This window comes from Thermoascus crustaceus (assembly GCF_041956765.1).
Source record: "Thermoascus crustaceus strain CBS 181.67 unplaced genomic scaffold VTN00scaffold_14, whole genome shotgun sequence".
NCBI lineage: Eukaryota > Fungi > Ascomycota > Eurotiomycetes > Eurotiales > Thermoascaceae > Thermoascus > Thermoascus crustaceus.
Genome location: NW_027192540.1, coordinates 125,621 through 150,283, shown reverse-complemented (window position 1 = coordinate 150,283; position 24,663 = coordinate 125,621). Strand labels below are relative to the sequence as shown.

General features: G+C 51.1%; 10 protein-coding genes across 10 annotated transcripts; 5 read left to right on the top strand and 5 right to left on the bottom strand.

The window, feature by feature from the left end:
- Positions 1 to 213: 213 nt before the first annotated feature.
- Positions 214 to 2,092, bottom strand: VTN00DRAFT_3353 (uncharacterized protein; the record flags this gene model as incomplete). The annotated part of the gene is made up of 8 exons (XM_069429661.1): positions 214 to 418; positions 503 to 977; positions 1,032 to 1,383; positions 1,426 to 1,517; positions 1,577 to 1,662; positions 1,719 to 1,796; positions 1,844 to 1,942; positions 2,004 to 2,092. The coding sequence occupies 8 exons, from the start codon at positions 2,090 to 2,092 to the stop codon at positions 214 to 216; spliced, it is 1,476 nt and encodes a 491-aa protein (XP_069282883.1).
- An 868-nt stretch (positions 2,093 to 2,960) lies between these two features.
- VTN00DRAFT_3352 (uncharacterized protein) lies at positions 2,961 to 4,680 on the bottom strand (the record flags this gene model as incomplete). Its single annotated transcript, XM_069429660.1, has 4 exons — positions 2,961 to 3,997; positions 4,048 to 4,332; positions 4,410 to 4,440; positions 4,501 to 4,680. The coding sequence occupies 4 exons, from the start codon at positions 4,678 to 4,680 to the stop codon at positions 2,961 to 2,963; spliced, it is 1,533 nt and encodes a 510-aa protein (XP_069282882.1).
- Positions 4,681 to 5,725: 1,045 nt separating this feature from the next.
- Positions 5,726 to 6,690, top strand: VTN00DRAFT_3351 (uncharacterized protein; the record flags this gene model as incomplete). Its single annotated transcript, XM_069429659.1, has 2 exons — positions 5,726 to 6,370; positions 6,487 to 6,690. The coding sequence occupies 2 exons, from the start codon at positions 5,726 to 5,728 to the stop codon at positions 6,688 to 6,690; spliced, it is 849 nt and encodes a 282-aa protein (XP_069282881.1).
- Positions 6,691 to 7,830: 1,140 nt separating this feature from the next.
- VTN00DRAFT_3350 (uncharacterized protein) lies at positions 7,831 to 9,856 on the bottom strand (the record flags this gene model as incomplete). Its single annotated transcript, XM_069429658.1, has 9 exons — positions 7,831 to 7,894; positions 7,957 to 8,030; positions 8,112 to 8,137; positions 8,194 to 8,244; positions 8,306 to 8,417; positions 8,470 to 9,095; positions 9,169 to 9,387; positions 9,447 to 9,482; positions 9,541 to 9,856. 9 exons carry the CDS (start codon positions 9,854 to 9,856, stop codon positions 7,831 to 7,833), a joined length of 1,524 nt encoding a protein of 507 aa, XP_069282880.1.
- A 1,053-nt stretch (positions 9,857 to 10,909) lies between these two features.
- On the top strand, positions 10,910 to 11,256 carry VTN00DRAFT_3349 (uncharacterized protein; the record flags this gene model as incomplete). The annotated part of the gene is made up of 2 exons (XM_069429656.1): positions 10,910 to 11,053; positions 11,116 to 11,256. 2 exons carry the CDS (start codon positions 10,910 to 10,912, stop codon positions 11,254 to 11,256), a joined length of 285 nt encoding a protein of 94 aa, XP_069282879.1.
- Positions 11,257 to 11,506: 250 nt separating this feature from the next.
- VTN00DRAFT_3348 (uncharacterized protein) lies at positions 11,507 to 14,968 on the bottom strand (the record flags this gene model as incomplete). The annotated part of the gene is made up of 7 exons (XM_069429655.1): positions 11,507 to 12,861; positions 12,921 to 13,152; positions 13,211 to 13,459; positions 13,515 to 13,622; positions 13,685 to 14,514; positions 14,567 to 14,885; positions 14,957 to 14,968. The coding sequence occupies 7 exons, from the start codon at positions 14,966 to 14,968 to the stop codon at positions 11,507 to 11,509; spliced, it is 3,105 nt and encodes a 1,034-aa protein (XP_069282878.1).
- Positions 14,969 to 17,326: 2,358 nt separating this feature from the next.
- On the top strand, positions 17,327 to 18,049 carry VTN00DRAFT_3347 (uncharacterized protein; the record flags this gene model as incomplete). Its single annotated transcript, XM_069429654.1, has 1 exon — positions 17,327 to 18,049. The coding sequence occupies one exon, from the start codon at positions 17,327 to 17,329 to the stop codon at positions 18,047 to 18,049; it is 723 nt and encodes a 240-aa protein (XP_069282877.1).
- A 1,554-nt stretch (positions 18,050 to 19,603) lies between these two features.
- Positions 19,604 to 20,563, top strand: VTN00DRAFT_3346 (uncharacterized protein; the record flags this gene model as incomplete). Its single annotated transcript, XM_069429653.1, has 1 exon — positions 19,604 to 20,563. One exon carries the CDS (start codon positions 19,604 to 19,606, stop codon positions 20,561 to 20,563), a length of 960 nt encoding a protein of 319 aa, XP_069282876.1.
- A 497-nt stretch (positions 20,564 to 21,060) lies between these two features.
- VTN00DRAFT_3345 (uncharacterized protein) lies at positions 21,061 to 22,487 on the bottom strand (the record flags this gene model as incomplete). The annotated part of the gene is made up of 5 exons (XM_069429652.1): positions 21,061 to 21,216; positions 21,286 to 21,571; positions 21,647 to 21,943; positions 22,013 to 22,381; positions 22,435 to 22,487. The coding sequence occupies 5 exons, from the start codon at positions 22,485 to 22,487 to the stop codon at positions 21,061 to 21,063; spliced, it is 1,161 nt and encodes a 386-aa protein (XP_069282875.1).
- Positions 22,488 to 23,413: 926 nt separating this feature from the next.
- Positions 23,414 to 24,301, top strand: VTN00DRAFT_3344 (uncharacterized protein; the record flags this gene model as incomplete). The annotated part of the gene is made up of 1 exon (XM_069429651.1): positions 23,414 to 24,301. One exon carries the CDS (start codon positions 23,414 to 23,416, stop codon positions 24,299 to 24,301), a length of 888 nt encoding a protein of 295 aa, XP_069282874.1.
- Between the last annotated feature and the right edge of the window lie 362 nt (positions 24,302 to 24,663).

Below are 24,663 nucleotides of genomic sequence, written 5' to 3'. Positions count from 1 at the left end.
TTAGGTGACCATCCTCACCTCGCGACCCAGGAAAAACCATCAACAGCATTCTTCTATTTATCTATTCTAACGTTTTGACATCTGGATTGTACTGTACCTTTTATTAACACTGTGGCAATCCTTGTCTATAAATCATAGCCAATGTACTACGTTCGTAGACATGAGGCATCAAGTTTATATAAAATCCGAAGCCCCTCCTTCAACTATGTCCCATCAACCTCTCCCCGTCACCTTCGCCTCAGCAATGCGTTCTTTTTCATGTTCACGTTCGATCTGCTCCTTCGCAACGACTCCAGTGAGAACAGCTTGCTCCTCGACGTGTTTCGGGACAATGACACTCTCCTCGACGAAGTAGTTCGTGTCCGCGACGCAGAACCAGATGATCGAAAAGAGGCAGACCAAGCCAACTAAGTACAGTCTATCTTCTGCATGAGAACAGGGACTATCTGTATTGCGTGAAGGGACAGACTCGGGGCGATGGAAAGAAAGAACGTGCACTTACGCAAACTGCACAACCAGCTGAATGGTATACGACACCTTCTTCGAATCGAGAATGAAAGCCACGCACATACCCAGGCTAGTCGTCCCCTTGAACATTCCCGCATACCGCGCACATTTGACTGGATCGTTGGTGAGAGCCGCCAGAGTCCACTGGACAACCAGCTGGTAGGTCGAATAGACCATGCCAAAGAGAATATAAAGGACGAACCCAGCCGCGAAACCAGAATCAGTCCAGTCAGCACCAGTAGTCCGGATGACGGTCTGGTCGACATGGTTTCGACGGATCCATGCGAGTAGCCCAGAGCAGGTAGCAAGACAGACGGTACCCATGATGGCTGTTCCAAGGAGTCCGCGGAGGCGGCGAGATTTGACTTTTGTGGTGTCCATGACATAGGAAAGTGCCAGCGGAGCGGGACACATGATGAACTGAAAGAGGACATTGTTCAAGGATCTCGTGCGGAGATTGAAATAATATGCTAGGATCCGGTCAGCAGAAGAGGGCACAAAAGTTAGGTCAGTTGTCGCCCTACCGTTGATGCTACTCATGAGCGCGAGGCACATCTCCGCCACAAATATACCCGGGACAAGGACGAGGACTTTCCAATCTGTGAAGAGCTCAAACACTCCTCTAACCTCAGTCGTGATAGTTGCTTTTTTGAAGATGGCAATGTGGGTTCCATCGTCTCGAACAACCCGTTTCGGATCAATGATCAGCACGGCAGCCAATACTATCGCCAGGCACATGATAACAATAAAGACCACATAAACTGCATTCGAGACACCGGTAGCCGTCTTCTCGTTGAAGTTGACGCCGAAGGCGACGAGCGAACCCACGGTCCCTCCAAATGAGGTCAAGGCCCATTGCCATGTGATAAACCGTTCCTATCAGCAGGGGTCCGACGAGGGACTGAGGCGAGCTCTTACCTGTGCCTTTTCCTTCTCTTCAGCATATGCAAACTGAATAAAACCGGCAGCAGTCCAAAGACACCCAGCGCTGCATCCCAGAATCACGCCCGCTGGAAAAGAATGTCTCAGCATCCGAAACGCAGATAACGTATTGAAGTCCAGAGCATACCAAAATACGGAAACCAAGCATGCCCCTGTCTATCAAAATACCAGAGGCCACCTACATACATCGGATAGCCAACGGCTCCAATCATTCTTCGCCGCATGTAAGCATAAGCAGGTAACAGACAGATCAGGCGGATTGAGCTCACATGGTCAATTTCGGTCCAAGCAAGTTGAGGATCGAGCCTCCTATCCAGCCAAAGAGGGTGAAGAGACCATAAACGATGCTGCAGACGTGAGGACTGGGCATATGTGAAGCTGCAGCTGAACTCACGCATTTGTAGTTGAAGCGACATCTTGCGACGATGGCTGGCCGCCTCCTGCGCCGAGGCCAGTGAGAGCAAGATAAATCCCCGGAAGGCAGAAGAGTATACTAATGCTGGCTTAGTACGTACTTTCCACGGTGATAATTGGAATAAAAGGAAATATGGTACCATCCGACGATGAAGTTCTGGTTGAACGGTTTGCTCACTCGAAAAGTCCTCTTCAACCTTAGCAGGAAGTTGGCTGGAGCTTGGCCCATCTTCGATATATTGAGACCAGCTGGCCTGTCCTTTCCAATCGATGGGAGGTAAAAGTCCAGAAGAGGCCTTGTCGGTGACCTATGGCGGATATGTAGCTCTCTCATGCAGAAACATGCCATACCCGGCAACGACCATTAAAACCTGAACCGGCTGCATATCAACGTGGGAGAGACACGTGCATCTCTCGCTTATCTGGTCCTAGAAGCTACCATCGAATCCGAATCCTATAACTACCTACCTAAATGGGAAGATCTGGGGAGGGGGTGCCGGATAGCTAATTCCTAGCCCATCTTGGCCGATAGCTGTTGATCCAGTAGCGTCCCTCCTGCCGTAGGGTATAATCTTGTCCCGAGGCTTAAAACAATTCGATGTATTGGAGAACGTTACATATCTCGAGAGGGCGTTGCAAGTGCTGGCTACTACCTGTTTGTGCTACTCAGAAGGGACCTAGGGCTTTTTTTGCCGAACAACCGGAGGCAGGGGAAAGGGAGTTATCAAGACAGGGATGGAGATAACAGATCATTGCGTCTATCTCCGTCAGCTTTGATCTTATCGATCATCACCATGCGATCTCCTTCCAAAAGTGCAGGATATGAATGCTTATCAGGTCCTTAAGATCGTGCAAACTCTCTGAAGCTGGGAGATTAGATCATGCTATCTGATCTTCCAATCCATTCATGCTAGATTCGATATAAGTCTGATCTCACTAAGTCATCACGGTTGTCGGTAAATTCCGTATAAAGTCATTTCTGTCATTCTATATCGTACTAGGTAGTAAACGTTTTGCTCATTTCTACGACCGACGATCCGGTCACCCTTTCTGTGGTCATGGGATGCTTGGATTTCGACATCACAACCTCTGGATCCCTAGAGCCCGTATCGAAAATGCTTCGATTCCTTATCGGTCATATCCTTGAACCCGTCGAGGACCGCCTGCGGATCGGCACCCCGTCGCCACGAGCCTCTATCGTATCCTATCGCCTTGTCTCGACGCGCGTTCTCAACCCACATCCAGACGTAGGCTACTAGGGCAAGCACAATCATGCCCGCGTAGCAGACGAGCAGCCCCGTCAGCGCAGAGTAATAGCGGGGAGCCTCGCGGGCGAAGAAGATATTCGCGCCTGCGACGTTGCCGCTGGCGTAGAGCGTGAACCACAGGCCGTTGGCGAAGGAGCGCTTCGTGTGCCCGGCTACGTTGGTCGCGAGGACGTTCCAACATATGATGACGGGCGCGCCAACAATGTACTGCAACCAAGTACATCCGACCAGCGTCCAGCGGTGCTCGAGGCCTGTGAAGCGAATGCCGAGCAGGCCACCGAACGGGATGAGGCAGACGCCTGTCAGGACCAGACACCGAGAGTTGGGGACGTATGTAGCGATGATTCCGCATATAGGGACGATGACAGCTTCGAAAGCGCCCGTAGGTAACTGCAATAGTGTAGCGTAGATGCCGCTGAAGCCATATCCCTTGATCAGGGACGAGGCGAAGTTCGACACGCCGCCGTTGATGATGCCGCAGGAGACGGCCATTCCAGCGCAGCAGAGCACATGGACGTCGTACAACACCTCAAGCGCTTGGTGAAGTTTGATCTGCTTCGTTTTGACACCGATCATATTGTCCGCAACGCGCTGGACGGCCACGATGCGCTGCTTGTGTGTCAGGAACTTGGCGGAGCTTGGAGAGTCGGGCATGAGCCAAAGAAAGACACAGCCGCAGACAACGTTCAGGAGTCCAATGGTGAGGAAGATCAACTGCCAGCTGTGAAGCGCCGTGTTATGGGAGTGGCCGAGTCCAAAGCCCAGCAGTGATCCCACCATGGTGGCCATGCCGTTTGCACTAAGCCAGGTGGCCATCCGCAACGGCTGCTCGTTGCGGGAATAGAACATGGACGTGATATTCATAACTGCGATATCAGCGGTGGATAGCAACCGGGGAGATCGAAGAACCACTCACTGCATGGGCTTACCCCAGCCTCTGCCATCCCCAGGAGAAACCGCAGCACCAGAATACCGGCATAATTCTTTGCACCAACGTGAGCCACGAGGAGTGCGCCCCAGAGCAGAATCATCCCACCAAGGTACTTTGCAATCGGAAGACGCTGGATCAGAAGACTGGCCGGGAGGGCCCAGAAGAGATAGCCGAAATTGAAGGTGGCAGCCACCCAAGAATATCGCTGTCCTTGGAGCCCGAGGTCGGGAATGAAACTGTAGGCTGACGCATAGTTGACGGATAGCTTGTCTGGACGCAATTAGCACGAGTACATCAACTACTCAGCATGATATAGTTCTGTGACTGCTGGTGGTGGGATGGTCTACCCAGAAATTGAATGACATAAGTCACATAGACCTGAATCACCAACAAATTGTCAATCATTTAGATACCAAGAGGTAGGTACTCGAGTAATACCATTGGCATAACCCTCCAATCGAGAATCTTGCGGACCCTTGTCTTCTCCCGCTCCAGCTCCTCTGGCGACAGCTGGTTGGCCTCCGCATAGAGGCCAGCGCCAATATCGCGGATCTCGGTGACCTCCGCACCCTCAGAGAGTACGGGGGTGGCCGTCTCGGGTTTCTTAATATCGGACATGGCTGTTCAGGCGTCGAACGCGATCACGTCAACAGCAACGGCGCAGTATGTATCCACCTACTGCATAGTAGGTATTATGCATGTTCCGGACCTGTCCACGATGTCAGTATGGGCAATTATAGTAGGCCTGAAGATGTGTTACACTCTTATCTGGTGATCATGCAATGTCTCTTGGCGGCGCTCGAGCATTTCGTTATCAACTGGTCTGCCGTGTCTGGTCGCTGGCAAGGATGAAGCTCTTTGGTTGCTGTCGCCGCTGGACGGTCTGGCCAGAAGCTGCTGTTTCTTCTGGCTCGGGAGAGAGGGCCAATTGCTATGCTGCCGGCCATGCAAGGAACATCTGGAGGTTTGAGATCAGAGAGATAAACTGATAAAGCACGAGCTCATGATAAGGCTTAGGCGCTTACCAGTCGTCCATCGGTCCAACAAGTGCGAGATATCGCTGCTTCTGTTCTCTCTGCATTCAGTGATAGGCTACATCTCATCTTTTTTGATCTCTAGGACAGAGGAAGAATGTTTGTTGGCCCTAGACCGTCCTGAGTGGACAATAGTCCGTCGTCGAACGCGAGGCTATCCGGGCACTAACGAGATCTCCATCTCAGGCGTCCAGCTTGAGATGCGCTGTACAACCACTCCTACTCACGCTGACCAGAGCATCAATCTCGCCTTCTGCTTCATCGTGTCAGTTTTATCTGCGATCTGTGTCTCCATTCACCTTTTTTTTTCTGCTCATGCCTCCAACAGTGACGATGCCCCATGAACCCGTGCAGCGCCAGGCCGTCTCCAAGATCCTCCGCCCCCGCTGTCCGCCTGAGCTGTGAGATGTGTCGCCAGCGCAAAGTCCAGGTTCAATGTTCCAGCTGCCGCCGTACGGGAGCCGTATGTCGTCCTGTTGAGAGGCCTCGTCTGCCTCGTGGTCGCTACCGCGCAGCCAGGGACGGACCGCCAACGGACGATGACCTGAGAAGCCGTGTCGCGAAGCTTGAGCAGCTTGTTCAAGATCTCGTTGCGGATAATATCGATAAGGGTTCATTTCCAGCCATTCATGAAGCGGAGCAGAACACATCGTCTGCCTCTACGTCCACCTCCAACAGCTCTGGGACGCAGACATCGAGCAGGTCTTCGCGTCCCACCCGAGACAGCGGTCCCGGGCAATACTTGGGAGCTCCTTTTGGACGGACCTGGCGGACCTGTTGAGTGGCTCTTGGCTCCTCTGCGGAACCTTTACATTAAGCCGCTGGGCTGCGTACAGACCCGCGGTCTGAAGGATATTCTGGACCGGACCTCCGAAGATGACGCCCGTGCCATAGAAGAAGTGAACGCCTTTGACGCGCAGCTCTTTCGCCAGCCAGCCTGGAATTCCTGTCTTACAGGACCCGATCCTTTGGGGGTGGCTCTGGGACAGTATGGGGCGCCGCTCGTAAAGAGCCATCTGTGCCAGATATTCTTGCTCCAGGTTGATCCACTGTTCAAAGTGCTACATGGCCCGTTTCTCAGCGCATATCTGATAGAGGGAAAGCAGTACCTTGACTACGAACCAGGACATCCCGCGACCGAAGCCCTGGCTGCTGCTGTATACTATGCTGCTGCCTGCAGCCTGACTGAAGAGCAATGTCTCTCAATCTTTGGGGTAAAAAAGGAGCCTGTCGTTGCCAGGTATCGGCTGGCAAGCGAGACATCACTAATTAAGGTAGGCTTTGTCACAACTAATGATCTAACTGTCTTACAAGCATATATGCTTTACCTCGTGAGTTTCCTTCCAATGCCTTGGAGCGCGTCAAACACATTTATGCTGACTGTATAAAGGTCTACGCTCGCTCCCAAGATTGGAGTCGCCGGGTTTGGACGCTGCTTAGCATGGCAGTTCGTGTTGCGCAGGCCCTTTCTCTCCACCTGAACATCCTCCGTTTCCCATACAGCCCTTCGAACAGGAAATTCGTCGACGTGTTTGGCTCGCGATCGGTTTGCTCGACTTACAAGCTTCTCTTGACCGCCCGACAGAGCCGATGATTCCCGCGAGTTAGTTGCAATCACACTTGCCGTCAAATGTCAACAACTCAGAGTTTGGGTTTGGATTCGAAGGCGCGCTGCAGGCATCAGACAGCTTCACTGACATGACTTTCATTGGTCGTCGCCAAAGCCCACTGCGTTTGCAAGGCTGCTGAACTTTGTGCCTCCCTCTGAACCTGGAGTAAACAATATGCATGTCCGGCAAGAATACGTAGAGAGTTTCCGGCGAACAGCTTCTAGTCTTCTTCAACAGTGCCAGCCAAATATGACGGTGTTCCACTGGTACACAAGACAGATTGTGGAACACATCGCTGCTGGCCTACAGTTGGTGGCCGTCCGGCCGTTGCAACGGCACCCAAACTGCACACCTCCCCGAGTTAAAGTTCCAGTCTTCTGAGTCATCATGCTCTTCAGCAGTGCTTTAGAAACGTGTCCTTTGCGGAACGGTGAATTCTCTACTGGGTTGGTCACGCTAATAAACGACATTGGCACGTTCAGGAAACCGCTCGGAACTCATGCAGCTCGTCTCGGAAGACAATCTCCGCATCCGTATTTGCAGCAACAATAAGGGTGATCCTTGTTCGGTCCTCGGGTTCCTTAAGATGCCCTTAATCAGCTGAAAGATGGGCGTGATACCCGCCCGCCAGCGATCAGGTTGATGTTTGAGAATCTGTTAGGTGTCCATGAGTAGCCCTCGAGCGGACTTATAAACGACACTTCCAGCCAGAGCACCAAGGAGTGAAGACACGAGCTGGCTTTGCCGTTCGGGTATCTCTTCACCAGAAAGTCGATAAAGCCAGGTTCTTCTGGAAGATGCCTAGTCAGGTTGGTTTCCAGAATAGTAATAGCGCAACAACCATAGCAATAACAATAAGTGGAAGGAATACTGAGATCACTAACAGGCGAGTACGGCCTAAGCACAGGAACTAAGCTGCCCGTAGGCCAGTATATAACAGGAGGGGGGTAGAAACATACTCTCCACAAGTAGGAAACATAGGAAGAAACTCCAGTCATTTATCCAATCAGTCAGTCAGTTCATCTGCCATTTTCATATGGGCAGGTATCGAAATATAGAAACAATCAACTGCAATCATTGACACATATCATCCACTGGTCTTCTCCCGTCATCAAGCACATAGCTCAGTTTACGGATTTCCGGCGCGGGCGGAGCTTCACAAGAAGGCCTTCCTGTTTGACGAACCACCTGAATTAAAAATCAGTTAGAGGTGATGCTATAAGAACTTGGAGGAAGGAAGGTTTTCATACCAGCAAGTCTCCTTCAACGGAGCACTCGGGTCGGCGAGCTGCACGTCGAACCGGCTGAGGAGAGTCGGAACGACCTGTGAAGTGTGTTAGACTACATTCGTGGTTTTAATATTCCTTGAAGAAAAAGATTCCACGAAAAGCTGTTTTATGTTTACCTTGCTCATTTCCATCCAGCTAATATCTGATGATATGTGTCAGTTGACCTACACCTATATGTTCAGGTTCAGGCAAACTTACTCTTTCCAATACACAACCGTGCTCCTGCTCCAAAGGCGAAGAAGAATCGCTCTGCAGATTGAAATAATTAGCAGGGAGTAAATAAAGTCCTACGTGAGATGGATGCACGCACCCATGTCCCCCTTTTCCTTCCGCATCCATCGCTCCGGCCGGAACTCTTCGATTTCGTCTCCAAATACCGACGTATCGCGGTGGATCACCCACGGGTTGGCTCCAATAATTGTCTGTTTGCGTTAATCGCAAGTGCTACAGAAGGGTAGAAATTGATATACTCACCCCTTCCGGGAGAAATCTTCCATCGATCGTGATGCCGCCCTTGGGCACGACACGAGGCAGACTCATACCGACGGCGGGATGTAGCCTCAGCGCCTCATACATGCACGCCTGAAGATACGGCATCTCATTCGCTTCGCTTAGTTTGACTGGGTCAGACAGCTGTCCGGCGCGCCTGCGGTCCTCGATCTCCTCCATCAGCTTATCTTTGCGCTCGGGATCCTTCAGGAGATGGTAGATGATCGCCCGCAGAGAAATGGCCGTGGTATCAGAGCCCGCAAAGATATTCGATGTTGCCATAGAGAGGACATCATCGTCGGACATTTCCTTACCCTTCTCGCTGCGCACTTCGAACAGCTTCGCCAGCATGTCGCGGTGGTCGCTACCGCGGTCCTTACGACTGGCAAGCTCACGCGCCGCAAACTGTCGTATCTTACCATGGCGGGCAGCAATTCCCAGACGGTTACCGATGAGCGGAACGAGCAGATCGTTCAGCCAGTAGACCCAGGGGACTTGACCGACCCAGGACGCAGAGCGAAGGGCGCCCTCGATCTGCTTGAAGGAGCCGTCGTCCTCGCCCAGATCGAGGAAGCCGAAGCGTTTGGAAAATGTGATTTCACCGATGACATCTACATGATTAACATCCGAATTCCTTTCCCATCTATTAACCGCATGGAGGGTATACAGATTGAAGGAGCATACCAAAAGCAAATATCTGCAACCACTTGCCCAGATCGACAGTGCGCGATCCCTGGTCCTTTATCCGGCGCATGAAGACCTCCACCGCGTTGTCCACCCATTTCTCCAGCTCCTTCAGCGAGCTCATGGCGTATATGTTGCTGACAAGCTTGCGCTGGCGGCCGTGGACACCCTCGTCGCGCTCCGCGAACAAGTCAAACTTGCGCCGGCCCTGCCAGACGCCTGCGGTTGTCAGATCCGGACGTACTGAGTATTCATCGTGAGAGGAAAGGGAGCCTCACTGTACCAATCGCTTTTCCTGAACTTTGTTCCGGCACCTGATTTGCGTTAGCAGAACTGTATACCCCCCATGCTCCACATAACGCTCCAGCATACCATATATAGTCTTAATAGCAGTCAGATCCGACACGCTGACCTCGTTGGGCCCGGTCCGAATAAGCTTCCCATGCTGCGCATGCAGCTTCATCACCGTCCGGTGCATATCCCCGTCCCAAGCATGTTTAGTGATCCACAGCCGCGATAGGCTCGCCCAGAAGGGACCTGGGATCTTAGCCAGCGGGCTCACGAGGCGTAGATAGAGGACATATCCGACGGCAAGGACGAGCACGGAATAGCCGAGCAGGGCGAGGGGGTTTTCGAGAAGAGGAGCGGCGAGAGAGAAGAGAGGGAGATCGCTCTTAGTAGGTGCCATGGTTGAATCCTCTCATTGCAAAACAGAACCTTATGTCGTGAGAGATATCTATGAACCGTTTTGCGAACAATAAACGAGCGCAGTCGTCCATCAATCGACGCGGGCTATCAGTCCATATAAGTACAGCGGTTTTACCCCGGCGGAACTGGTCTCCACGACGCGCCCCACAGACAGTGGGTTCGAGCCTCCAAGGCTTTGGACCAAATCTTAAGAACAGTGGTGGCTGACACTGAGATCGAAAGCCAGCAGCAAAGTCTGCAAAACCACATACTCCTAACGGCATGGCCCACTGATCCCAAGTGCCGATAGCCTAGTTTACCCGAGACAGAACGTTGACTGTCGGCAATAAATAGTCTGTTATAGCTAAGCGTTTGTCCGGTTATGGTTTCTCCACAGTTTAATTGTCGATATGCCGATTCGTCGGGGAAACCCCGCGCGGTGACGTTCACCGCTGCGAGAGTGCGGAGAGTGGAGAAGACGAGTTATACAAAGTATTAGATGCATACTATAGCACGCAGTATGTCTGAGATGCATATAAAGCGCTTATGTCCTTGAACCATATAAAAGTTCTAGATCTTCATTTTAGACGACTTTATACACACACTCCCATTTACTAAAAATTTTCTCAGCATACACCAATAACTATGTGTGTATAATTTTAGCCCAAACTGCCTATCCGTCGGTCTTCTATATTATTATGAATTGAACTGTCGTTTGCCAGTATAAATTTGGATATAAGCGTTTGGGTTATTATATATTACAGCCTAGGATTTCATGACCCTTCCTTCTCGGAGCACCGCCGGGAAAAATATAATTTCATATAGCACAAGCCCCACTGCAGCGGAATACTAATTCCACGGAACAGTATGTTAGTCGAATTCAATTAGATAAACATCATCCTCAATATGATGATGCGGGTCAAGGAAGCTTCCTCGCTTGCTCTCTTGTATTGGACATAGGCAACAGGGACGAAAACTAACTCGGACCTTCGCCCTCGCACTCGAACTGCCAGAGGACTTCTTCGACGCCTACATCAAGCGCCCGGAGGCGGGGATGCGCATCCTACACTACCCAGAGCAAACCGAGACAGTCGACGACCAGAACGGCATCGGGGCCCACACGGACTTCGAATGCTTCACGATCGTCAACCAGGACGACTGCGGTGGGCTCGAGGTTCTCAGCAAGTCTGGGGACTGGGTGAAGGCGAAACCGGTGCCGGGTCGTTCGTGGTCAACATCGCGGACTGCTTCATGCGGCAGACGAACGACTTCTTCGTGTCGACGATCCACCGCGTCGTCAACAAGAGCGGGCGGGAGCGGTACTCATCGGCGGACTTCTGGGGGTTTGATCGGAGTAAGTTGCTGGAGCCGGTTCTGACGGGTGTGAGACGAATCCGATGAACTATCCGGTCATGACGGCAGGAGAGTACTATCGGTGGAGGGCAAATCTATGGAAGGTTAAGGGGACGTATTAAAGTATCATCTACCCACAAACCCTAAGTGTCCATAACAGACTTCCTGGGTCTCTTTAACTAAGCTATTGATTCTGTTTAAATATCCATTATATCCCACTGCTGAAAATAATATATAAAAGCATCAGCAGCATCTTCACCAGGTTGTTCGCACATACTAGCACTTTCATCAACCAAGTTCAAGTTGGGATCTTCACCTCCGCAAATGGCTTCACCCATACCTCCCCAATCAAACCATAATCACGGGCCTCCGGCAATGCTGTTGTGCCTCCGAAATGACTAGTTCTGGTCCCGAGTCCACTTGTCTGGAGGTCATACCAGAACGGCCGGAGACGGTTCACCAACGTCGTTGCGACGATGGCTTCGACCGTATTGTCCCCTGGGACAAGATATTGGGATATATCCGCCTCTGGCGCGGTATCATCGAGCGGTGGAAGTGGGTGGGAATTAATGAGAACACGCAAAGTATGGACAATTGGGGGAAAGGTGATGTACGCCCCGGTTGGAGGGATGCTCGCACCGTCCGATGGGGAAGAGGGTGGCCATGTGAACGTGGTTTTGTAATATCCACGTCCACTAACATTCTGTAAGCCCTCAATCTCCTGCCAGGATACGAGCTTCGAGACGGAATGCGTCGTGTTTGATTTGACGGCTATGGTGTCGATGTCAGAAAGATCTGCAGGCGGGTCCCAGTGCTCGGCTGTCAGTGTCCACTTGGACAAGGAGAATGGAGAAGCAGTCGCTTTGAAAATATGGGTATCTCCGATGGAGGTTGCGATCTGTGCGACTGTTGCGTCGAGCGCGGCGCCGATGTGGGCTATCAAGCCTTTGACGCTGTCGTAGGAGACGGCGAGCACTGGCCCTGAGGTTGAGGTGACGTGTGTGCTTGGGAGAGGGACCGTCTCGAGCGAAGAAGGGTGGAATGCTACGATAATAGATTGATTACCGGCCAACCGGAAAGGGATCGTCGTCGTAGTCGAAGACCGCTTATAGTTCAAGATTGGCTTTTGCTCGCCTGTCCACGCGTCGTACAGATACGGCACTCCGGTGCTCTCGAACTCAACTGTGCCTTTACTCGATCCCTGTCCCAATGGAAGGCCAGCAGCATCATTGTAGACGAAAATATACTCGGTTGATGTACTACCATCATAGCGCCAGTACGTATACCAAATCCTATCTGCCGAGACTCTGGTTTTCGGCCTGATTCCTATCGAGGCCACTGAGCCTGCTAAATCCTCGTATGGAACAACATGGACATTTTCCAACGAGGTGAGGCTAGCGAGTGTCCTGTTCACGTAGGCCGCGCCGCTGATATTGTAGCTGACAAGATACGACGGAAGTCCGCCAGAGAAGAGAATCGGCAGTCCGCTGTGGGCGTACTCAGCCAGCTTCGTTACACCATCGACAGTCATGGAATCGTTTGCTCGGACTACCAGGGCCTTAAATTCTTGTCGATCAGGTGCGAAAATTCCGCCTTTGACGTATGCCTCTGGAAGAACGAAATTATCTGGACTGATGTACTCGTAGGTGTAGCCTGTACAGTTTAAGTACAGGCTTGCACAATCTCGACGGATCTCCGGAGTAGACACTTACCAGCTTCCTCGAGGTCTACAGGCTGATAGTTTCTCCAGATATTCGGATATGTCGTCATTTTGGAATAGAATGCCAAGTCTCTCCTCGGAACGCCGTTCTGGAAAATATAAGATAGCCTGGCGATAAAGTTCATCGAGTCTTTATAGAAATCCCACGCAGGCTGGTGGCGTCCATGCATATCGGAGAACTCATAATTGAAAGTAGTAAAGCCAGGCCAGGTTGTGTTTCCGTACTGTGTCCCTTGTCAACTGTGACTCTGAGTGGACGTCGATATTGGTCATGAAACTAACCGGTCCAGAGTAAGGATATCCATGAAGAACGAACTGGTTGACAGAGCCAGCAATACAACGCCTTACATCCCACAACAGCGATGGCAAGGTCTGTTGATACACCTCATTACGGTTCGCGCCGCACTCGGTTGAAATAATCCGCTTGCCTGCGAGGTTGGCAGGACCGGCATACTGTCTATAGCCATCGATAAGATGATTGAAGCCTAACGATTCGCATTCTGGCGCATCAACGTTGGGTATGTTATGTTGCTAGTGAGAACTTAGCATGAGATATTGCGGACTTGGGAATTGGAGAGCTTTTCACCATATCCATAGCCATGTTATAGGAGACTTGTGCGGAGAATTGAATGTCCAAATATTCCTCTGCCCAGGAGTTCAATGCGGTTAAGTACTCGGCGTATAACTCTGCGAGCTAGAGATTATTAGCGATCCTCAAATCACCTAACCCAGCTGCATCTCTCATTACAAACGTACAGTGGTTCTGTAGTCCCCGATATGGCTATTCCCAGCGTCCACTTCATCCGTAATCCACCATGTGTCAGGCGAAGAATCAAATCCCAGAACGTTTTGATGAAAGAGAATAGGTAACCACCTGTTGATCGAGTAGCCTCTATTCTTCTCAAAGACGTCGGGGAGATATTTGGTCCAGTAGAGATTCGGTGGGATCTCGACGCTGTCCTCCCAGGCATAATTTCCCACCTCCATGAGTAACTCCTTGGTACCATTGACGAGGAGGTACTTTTCCCAAAATTCCGTCATGACCTTTGCTCCCGAACTCGAGAAGTGGTCTACTGCCCATGAACCATTGTGAACGATATCATGTGGGACTGTGTGAGGGCCATTCAGCGTCGTCGGGTCCGCTTCATTGCGATAATGCATCTTGACTAGGTATATAGCAAAGATCGTATGTTCAATTCCGGTCTTGTCGGATGGAAACTGGATAGCGACCGTTCCATCAGGGCTAACCTGGCTCGTGATATCCTGAAGGCTTTCGGTGGAGAGGGTAATCTGTGTCCGGTTGGAAACAACATTATTAGGCAAGCTTGGGGCAAGCCCAGACACATTGACTGATGAAATCGCAAGACCCGTAATTGCCGCTTGTAGCTTTCCGGCGCCCCATCCGGGAAGCTGGCCACTGAAGGAACCCCCAATGGGGACGGAGATGTTGTAGGCGTGGAGATCCCACATCAAGCCGTCGGAATCGTCAGGGGCTGGTACTCCTTGGCCTTGGTTAGGTCCCATTGCAAAGTCCATAATAAGACCGTTATCTTTATGGGCTCTCGCCAAAGTATCGAAGAGTTTCTCTGATGTAAAATTGAGCATCTGAACAGTAATTGGACTTGCAATCGTACTTACTCCAAGTCGGCGTGCCCCAGCCGTAGGTCGTCCAGTCGACTGGAACATAGTCCCCTGGAGCACTGTTATACAGATAATAGCCCAAGATTTCAACACCTCCCGCTCCTCTCTGACCGGCCTCTTTAATGTCTTCTGCGGCTCTGTCAGGATCTACAGAAGCGTCCGGAATCCAGTACCGAAATCGCGGCCGGACATTCGCAGAAGGGTTCTGAAACCTTCCAGAATCTATGGCAGCATTCACCAGCGAGTCCGTATGGTTTTTTGGTAGGGAAAACGCGCCTGGGATTGCGCACAGGAGAAGGGCAGCATGTTGAAGTGCCTGGATATTGTTAACAGGACGTAACAGTCTAGAAGATAAGAATGTGCGAGCGAAAAAGTCATTTCGCTTACTGGAGACCGCATTCTGGAAGCCAACTCCAAGGAACACGCAATGAATCATGTATGGGTTGTGCCAACTCCTGATCAAGCGATTGATGAAAACTCCCCGCATTATATATATGACCAGTACATGCATATAAGTTTAGAAGCGGGCTGAGCTGCCATGGCCTGTTCAGGTCCTGTCCCATTCGGGTCATCAATCTCCGTAATAATACACGAGAAAATTAACATTTCGGAGTCTCACTTGCTTTCTTCTTGGGGTGCATATGTGGTATCTTCTTCCTGCTATCCAGGACCAGGATTTGCTTGCTGCACTGCTAGTCAGTTCATTTATCCGATCGAAAGTTTGATAATCCATTCGGTGTATTTCCCCCCGAGTAAACATCGTCCGATGCATGTGGACACCAATCTAGGTACTTTTTTTCTCCGTACATGGCACAATGGGAATGATCTGCAGACAGACTGTGGGAACCCCGCACGTCTGTTGTGGAGTCAGGACAGTGTGGGGAGACCCTACCGGGGTGCAGTAAGTCTCGAAGTTCAACCTCGTGCAGTCCAGAGTAGTATGAACTCCGTAAAATATTCCTCGATTAAGAAGGATGAGTCTCGCGACTTAATAGTTTGCATTCAGAAGAACCATATAGTGGAAAACATTTGTGTGCACCGAAGCTCCGCACAGACCCAGGAGAAAATGAATGGCAAGCAGAAGCTCTCCAATTATGTAACTGACGAAGCGAGACAAATTAGAGGGAGACTAAAAAGTGGATATAATGGAAACAGCAATATTTTGGCCATTTAGTAACTACTACAATGTTAGAAGCGACCACTTATTGAACGAAAAACAAAGAGTGAAGAAACGTTTACAGGACAAGCAGAATGTGCAGACAGAAGTCCTCCTTCTGGTAAGTACAGTTGCGACTGGGATATGGATGGCCACTCTGTCCGCCTAATTCCGCTGTCAGTCGAATATAAAATCAACAAATTTATTCATGTTTACATAACGAAGATCACAGCCCCTGGGGACCAAGGGTACCGCAGAAACTCGTACCTATGCTTTTTTTGGCCGGCACGGACTTTTCTAGGGTCTTCACGCAGGCTTCTTCATCAGATATCTGCTTGTGAAGATAAAGATCTCACCCACTGCACCTCAGCCGTCCAAAAATTGACCCCGGGCCTTGAGGATTGGAGGTGATACAATCTGGTAGACTTAAACATAAGCTTATATACAGATTCCTGTCATCAGTGCATAGAAAACGCGAAGTCGAGATGGAAACGGTGGAGGTTGCTGGGCAGATGACATTCAAAACACACCCTTCCTTTTTTCTTCCTTTCCTCCGTCCAAAGCCCTCATAGAAACGGTGAAACACCTCGCCGGCTAATACCGAGTAGATGCATTCTACCGCTCGATAGCTGCATTAGCTGTGCGACATTTGGCTTCTAGACTCTTGTTCTAGGGCTATCTATGATATCACCTCGGTAACGCCAGTTTGGGCGTTTGATTTCTCAAAGCAGCTGAAACGGTCAGCCGACTCTGTGCCACGAGACCGCGTAACATTTTCAGAATTAGTGATACTCGAGATAAGCGATCCGTACTTACTACATAATAGAATATTGTAAGTTAAATGAAGTCCTTTGTCCTGACCAACGTCTGCATACTTTCAATTGCACGGTTAGACAGATAGCTCAACGATATCAGCGCAGTTCATATTTTCAGCCTTCAGCAACAAGCAAAAGACGAATAAAGTGAACTCACAGTATTGCTACTGTCCCTCTGATATCTCTGGTTCCTTACACATGCTGAAGCACCAGATAGGCACTTGTCTCACCCAAGTCATCGTGACCTCGGGTTCCTGAGTCCCGGGTTGGCCATAAGAAATCTCTTCCACAGCCTTCACAGTTTCCTTATCAAAGACAACCACGGAAGACTGCATAATCTTCATGACCGCACAACTTTGCAACTTTTACTTGTTATAATTTGGTCTGATAGTAAAGCTTTTTGTGCCTTTCTCTTATCTTTCTAAAGATAAGCATCTCAATATGGCGAGATAAAAGCCTCATTTTCTGGCAACTTGGGCCGATCCAGGCCATCTGGCAGAGTTCTGTGTCATTCTCGAAGCCTTTGATGTAACGTCGATTCCGGATATCCGGTTAAGAGCCTGAGGCCATGGTTCAAGAAGTTCTGGATTTATTCCACGCGGATCGCCTTGAAATTATTACTTACCTACCGACCATGACTGTTCCATGGTTGCTGCAGTTGTATCCTGAACCTTTCCTTTCCACCCGCCTATGTCTCCATTTATATTGAGAACATCAATATCAATCACCACAGTCACACAAACAGAGCCAAAGACAAATCCCACACCAGTGTCCGAACCCGAGAAAATGATTGACATCGCCGACGACGCCCGCCGCGTCTTCGAAGTCCTCAAGGACGGAGGCATCGCGATCATCCCCGCCAGCGTAGGCTACGGCATCGTGGCCATCGACCCAGCAGCACTGCAGAAGATCTTCGTGACGAAGCAGCGCAAGGCGCACAAGAAACACGGCATGATTGGGAGCTATGCGCTCCATACGGAGCTGCACATACTGCCGCCGCGTGAGGCGGAAATGGTCAAGCTGCTCACGGTGGACATGGATCTTCCGCTCGGAGTGGTAGCGCCGTTTCGCGAAGACCATCCCATCGTGCAAAAGTTAGGGAAGGAGATTATACAGCAGAGCTCAGTCGATGGGACGCTCGCGATGTTGGTGAACGGCGGACCGCTGCAAGAGGAGCTGTCCCGACTGGCCACAGAGGCCGGGCTCCCGCTTATGGGATCATCAGCGAATCTCACAGGCGAGGGGACCAAGAGCCTTGTGGAAGATATCGAGCCGGAGATCAAGGCGGCGGCAGATATCATCATCGATTATGGCCGGTGCAAGTTCTCCACGCCGCGTCCGTCGTCAACGATGTATGACTTCAAGCATATGAAGCTTGTTCGGTATGGAGCGTGTTACGATGTGATCAAGGATGCGTTCCAGCGGTTCTATCAAATCTCTCTACCGGATGATCCAGGCCGAGAGGCTTTGTTCTCTGGGCATCTCATGCAGGAGGCCAATAGGTACTAGTGGGTGAGGTACTTTGCAAAGCTGAAGATTCTCTATGTGGTTTTCCGTTTCGTAATTGTGCCTTAGACAGTACTTCAAACATCAACCATCATTTAGTCCTACCTTTATAGAAGTTGCAATTAGTCCTTTATGCTGGCTACAAGAAATTTAGGCCCATCTTTTATGTAGAGTGTACCTAGGTTTCCGCACAGTACCCATGCGATCAACTAATGCAGTTGATACAGCCGTACAGTTTGATGTGGTCATTTCTTTCTCCTTATGCTTTCCCTTTGATATTTCATATATTTTCTTTAATTTCACTTCCTTTTTTATCTACGCATAAAGTCGCCCGATTGCTTTGGTCGACCAAAGCTTTTTCAACAACTGAATGCATGATTGCTCTGACGCTAATGGATAATCCGGACAAAATAACGGAAAGCTTGCAGCCGTGCGGGGAATTCCCATCCCGGATATTCTCTGACAGGGACACACTGCCTTTACGAGAAGTGACTAGGAATTTAGTGGTTCCGTCTGCGGAGAGATTCTGGGAGCAAACTCCATTGCGGCTTCACGCACTTTGTGAGTGTCTGAAATCTAATTCTATGAGCTTTGAGGTTGGATATCCTATATATCTACCTACATAGGTAGATACCAGAACCAGACCTTTCTAATCTAACTAATCCGTATGTTCCAAAACATCTCAAATGATCACCTCCTGAGAGAGTCCAGCAAAAGGCTCACATGCACGTAAGGGGTGCTATGAAAACCCCCGCCTATGCTTTTCACCAGCCATGGGTTTGCTGGATTCTCCAAGCTGCTAGCAAGTACATATATTGTCAACGTGCCCTAGGGTGGGAACTTCGTCTATCGGCCTCATGCCCTGCTCAATTGGGATTCGCGCCTGCTAACCGCACAGTTCGCTAACCAAGTAGGGTGGAAACTCATACAGTTTCCACCACCCCACAACTAATAACTAATACAATTGGTTCTGATGACCAGACACTCCAAGATATATATAAACACATGTCGAGACTTCTCTCGAGCAGCAAGAATCGAACCCGGCGTCCTAGTGGCAACGGGAAGATTCACCTGTTGCCGGGTTGACATACAGGTGCCCTGTTAACCATTGAACCGCGAGGTACTGGGTTCTGTTGATGGGAGTGGTGAAAGCCATATGGCCTTGCGTTGTTTATACTCGCCAAGAAGAGGAACGGTAGGTACGTTCTGAGACAGCTTCACACAGACCGCTTGATCCGCTAACTCCCTACCATATATGACAGGCATCTACTTTCAAGTGAGCACAGAAGTGACTTCTAGACTTATTGGCACTGGCCATCGTGCTCGGAATCCGTCCGAATCACGTGTGGTGATATCACTACCCCTCTATTCATCGAGATACATCTCCATAAGACCCTTTTCTGAATCTAATGCCCAAATTTCCGTACATACATCACCAGAATTATCCCAATCACCAGAATTATCCAAATCACCAGAATTATCCAAATCACCAGAATTATCCAAATCACCAGAATTATCCAAATCACCAGAATTATCCCAATTAGCACGCAGAACAACATGTCCAAACCCACCATCTTCGTCCTCGACCCCTACCACGCCGACGCCCTCGCCCTCCTCCAATCCACGGGCACCATCGAAATCATGCTCCCCTCTGACCCCCGCCGCGCTCGATGGCACGAATTCGCAACGGCCGTGCTTATCCGCTCAGAAACCAAGATCCGCGCAGAGGACCTCTCCCGCGCCACTAAACTCAAGGTAATCGTCAAGCAGGGCGTCGGCGTCGACAACATCGACCTCTCCGCCGCCAAGGCGCGCGGGGTGATCGTGTGCAACACGCCCGGGATCAACAGCGAGTCGGTGGCGGAGCTGACGGTGGGACTGGCACTGGCGGTCTCGCGCCGGGTGTGCGAGATGGACAGGGCGATCCGGGGCGGGGCGAGGATCGTTCGCAGTCAGATGTTGGGGAGGAGTCTGTTCCGGAAGACGGTTGGGATCGTCGGGATGGGGAATATCGGACGTATGGTCGCGAAGAAATGGATGGTGGCGATGGAGGGCGAGATCATCGCGTACGACCCCTTTGTAAGTGGGGATTTATGGGCGGATATTCCGCATAGACGGGCATCGACGCTGCAGGATCTACTCCGTGACGCGGATGTGGTGACGCTGCATGTGCCGCTGACGGAGCAGACGAGAGGTCTGATCGGGCGGGGACAGCTGGCGATGATGAAGAAGGACGCGATCCTGATCAATTGTGCCAGAGGAGGGATCGTGGACGAGACGGCACTCCTGGAGGCGCTGAGAACGGGGAGGATCTACGGAGCAGCTCTGGATGCGATGGACGTCGAGCCACCAACTATGGAGGCGTATGGGGACGGCCTTTTGAGCTGTCCAAATCTAATCATGACGCCCCATATTGGCGGATCGACGGTCGAGAATCAGAGTCGTAGCGGGATCGCTGTCGTCGAGACGGCGCTTGCGGTCCTTGAGGGCAAGGAGGTCCCGAACCGGGTTGTATAGATCTCTGTCGATACTGCATGGTATCAATCTGATCGGATGTGCAACCTCAGTTGTTTACAATTTATGGGTTGCCTACAGAGTGGTATCTCATTCAACCACCTAACTAACAGCTATTTACTAAACATAATGTGAAGACCCCAGGGGATATACCCATTTCCAAGCGATAAGAGTGGACCCCGGCTTCCGCGAATGGACTGCGGATATCTATTTACATTCTGCAAGTGGAAGAAATCGTGTTCACTTGGTGACCACATTACAACCAGTTCAAACACCGACCCTATGTTCCTGTACATTTTCAAAGGCCGAGAGTTCGGCGACGGAAGCAGTTCGTTCGATGACGTCGGAATTAGAAACGAAGTGTCCGATCCCGAATATGACTTTATGGCCTTTTCCCTATTATTATCATGATGACGATGATTATTATTAGTAATTTCTAATCGAGTACGTGGGGAAAAAAAAATTTCAGAAGAAAGAACTTTTTCTTATCGGTTCGAGTTTTAGGCATTGCTGCCCGCGTCTCGTCTCCCATTTGCAACATGCTTCTCCTTCAGATTGGCAAGGCACGGGGCCACAAAAAGCTGACCGGAAAGGGATCCCTTCAGGGTTCCTAAACTGACGATGATCCATAGGATAACGACGCAGAGGGAGAATATCTTTTGGGTTAAATCTCAGTTAGCACCCCGTTTCATATAGACCAGTGTTAAGTTTGTCAGGATACATACCGTTCCAAGGACCAGGAAGAACCGCGAGGGCAGTTCTCTCCCCAGCTGACAGGTACACATGGCATAGACGCCCAGAGGGAAAGTAAAACCCCACCATCCCAGGTTGAAGGGGAAGTCCCTGCACCGCGCGATGGATGCCGATGCGAAGAAAAGCCACACCAGGCCAAAGCCCCAGAGCAGAAGGGCAACCAGAATACCTGCTATGTAGAAGACGGTGCCGGAAGCGCCCTCCAGTGTATGGGTCAGTGGGAAGATGGTCTGGGCTGATGCACCGAGTTTCATAATCCTATACATCAGATAAGAAAATCAGAGCGTTAGTTTTAATTCACAGCTTTTATCAAGAGATATCAAGACGCCCTACCCAAATCCGCCTTGGCCGAGCGGCCCCAGCGGCAAGAAAACACTGACAATTACTGCTTTGGGGGGCAGTTTATGCAGCGTGAGCCGCTGGAAGTATATCACCATCACCATCATCGCCAGAGGGATCCCAATGCCCCACAGAATGTAGCTTGCAAGGATCGTCCACAGTGCATGCTGAGGGTCAGGAAGCACATCAGCCACTATGGCACCCGATGCGGCGGCAACCACGCAGCTGACGATGGGCAGCAGCCACACTGCGGTCATCGAAGATAATGGCGTCTCCTCGTTTCGAGACATGCTGAAGTCATTCATCAGTTAGAACACCGAGTCAGTCAGTCATATCTGTGTCAATGGGGTTGTCACCCACATGATAAAAGGCAGAGACAACGCCGTCAAAACCGAGAGGAAGGCATCCACCATCCACATTCCCCAGGCGAAATACCTAGCCCACTCCCCCCACGCAGGGACGCAGACGTTGCAGAACATATTGATAATGGTTGCCATTCCCATAGGGAAGGTACCCAGGAACAAGGACTGCACGGGATGGACGATCATGACTCGAAAGATCTCCGGGTAGAGGACATAGCGCAGCAGGGTGATCAGGGACCCAGCGGTGAAGAGGAGGATGTTGAGAATGAAGATGGCGACTGAAATCCAGTAGAGCCATGGGCCGTTGTAGGGCAGGGTGTTCAGCAAAAGGGAGACGATCCCGGTGCCCATCACCACGGAAAACCATCTAGGGATGTGTCAGGATGACGAATTGACTGGCAAATGGGATATGCAACGTACGAAGGGGTGAAGTTGCGGACGATCCGCCTCCAGCCAACCTCATGTTTGGACATGTCTCCGTGTTCAGGAACCGCATTGTTTTCCGCGGCAGGTGTAAAGAATCTCCTGCATAGCCCTGTCGGGAGGCTTCGAGTGTTGTCTTCGGTCATGAGTATCTAAGCAGGATTCGTCTGAATGAGAAAAGATGTTGATCGAGTGAATATCAATGTCTGTATATGTATAGGCGAACGATATACTACGCATAATCTTCCTTTCATTGACAACGAATAAGCAACTGAATTCTCACACCCGGCCGAAAGCTACAAATAATTTCGGCCGAGCGGTGCGGCGCTGGACCCTGAGGCGTTGGAAATCAATCTCATTGAGTGTCGCGATGTTGAGGTCCCCGAGACGCTGTCCAGATCGGGGAGCCTAGCTGGTCGGCCAGACTTTGGCAACGCCCCTGATACGTCATCCAGAGTACTATTCTTGGGTTCGGCGACCGAGATCTTCGTGTTCTTAGTCTGTGGGGTACTCCGCGTTTCCTCATGGTGAGGGAGTCGGTGCTCTGTCGCCACTCGGCGAGATGCTTCGGGGACTCGGTAGAAGCCGAAAGGGGGCAGCATCGTCGGTTGCCAACCAAGACCGAGGGCATATAGTATAGATATCTCGGGGGATAAGTTTCATACATGCTTTCTCGACCGAGTAACAGCTTCCTCAGTTTTCCGAGAAGCGGACCAGCGTATCATGGCTGTTAGGACATGCACATAACGTTGTATGGATGGTCGCCGACTCGGTCTCTTCTCCAGACTCTCTGCCCCAAGCGTCCCCGACAGGTGTTTCGAATAAGCACAGCAGCTCCGTGGCCGGGTTTCTACTCCACCGTCTCTTGGGCATCACGATCTTATAAAAGATTGGGATGGTTTCCAGACAGCACGGGCAGAACATCCCAGGTATCAAGTCTTCATCGTCAACTGGAACGAACATATCAAACGCAACAATGGAACCGACAGTCCATACCGTCTTTCACCCCCAAACATCGACATGGCAATACATCGTCGCTTGTCCCACGACCCGGAACGCCGTCATCATCGATCCCGTGCTGGACTTTGACCCGGCGAGTCTGACGGTGAGCACGCGGTCTGCCGACGACCTGCTCGAGCTGGCCGCCTCGCATGGATACAAGATCGTCCGCCTGCTGGAAACCCACGCGCACGCCGACCATCTGACGGCGGCGTATTATCTCCAGAAGGCCCTTGTGGCTGTCGGTCAGCCCCGGGCGCCGATCTGCATCGGGCAGCAGATCCGCTCGGTGCAGGAGACGTTCGGACGGAAATATCGCATCCTCCCAGAGGAGCTGAACGACACGTTCGACCACCTCTTCGCCGACGAGGAGACGTTCGCGATCGGCAACCTGACGGCCAAGGTCCTCCATCTGCCGGGCCATACGCCCGATCACATCGGCTACATGGTGGGCGAGAACGTCTTCACGGGCGACTCGATCTTCAACCCGGACGTGGGCAGCGCGCGATGCGACTTCCCCGACGGCGATGCGCGCGCCCTGTATAAGTCGATGAAGAAGCTGTTGTCCCTGCCATCTCACTACCGACTCTACACCGGACACGACTACCCACCGGCCTCCAGTCGAGACCCGGTGGCCTTTGTCACGGTGGCGGAGCAGAGGGAGCGCAACAAGCATGTCCGCGGCGACACGCCGGAGGAGCAGTTCGTCCAGTGGCGCACGGAGCGGGATCGAGGGCTGAATGAGCCCCGACTGTTGCATCCGGCGTTGCAGGTCAATGTGCGAGGTGGGCGCATGCCCCGGCTGGCCGGCGATGGCAGAGCGTTCTTCCAGCTTCCCGTCCAGGTGCCGGCGCTGCTGGAATAAATCTACCTTCCGAATATATCACTGTCTGTTTGTCTATTCTCTGGAATCTGGCATTCAAGAGCTTCCCTGTACATCATTTTGGCGAGTACAGGTGAGAGAATAGATATAGGTATAGATAATTGTACGTGCTTACTCCGCTAGTTTATATCAATGGACTCAAGTCAAAAGAAAAGGAAGTACTTTTGTAACTATAGTCTCCCATGATCATGCAGTAATCGGAGTGAGATTTATCAACTGACATATTGATCACCGACGGACTGGAAGCCAATCGGCATCCCGAGAGCTTGAGCTGATAGACATGCATAACCGAATTCCCGAGTTCCCCTCCATTGTCGACAACCGTCCAACTGACGGTACATAAG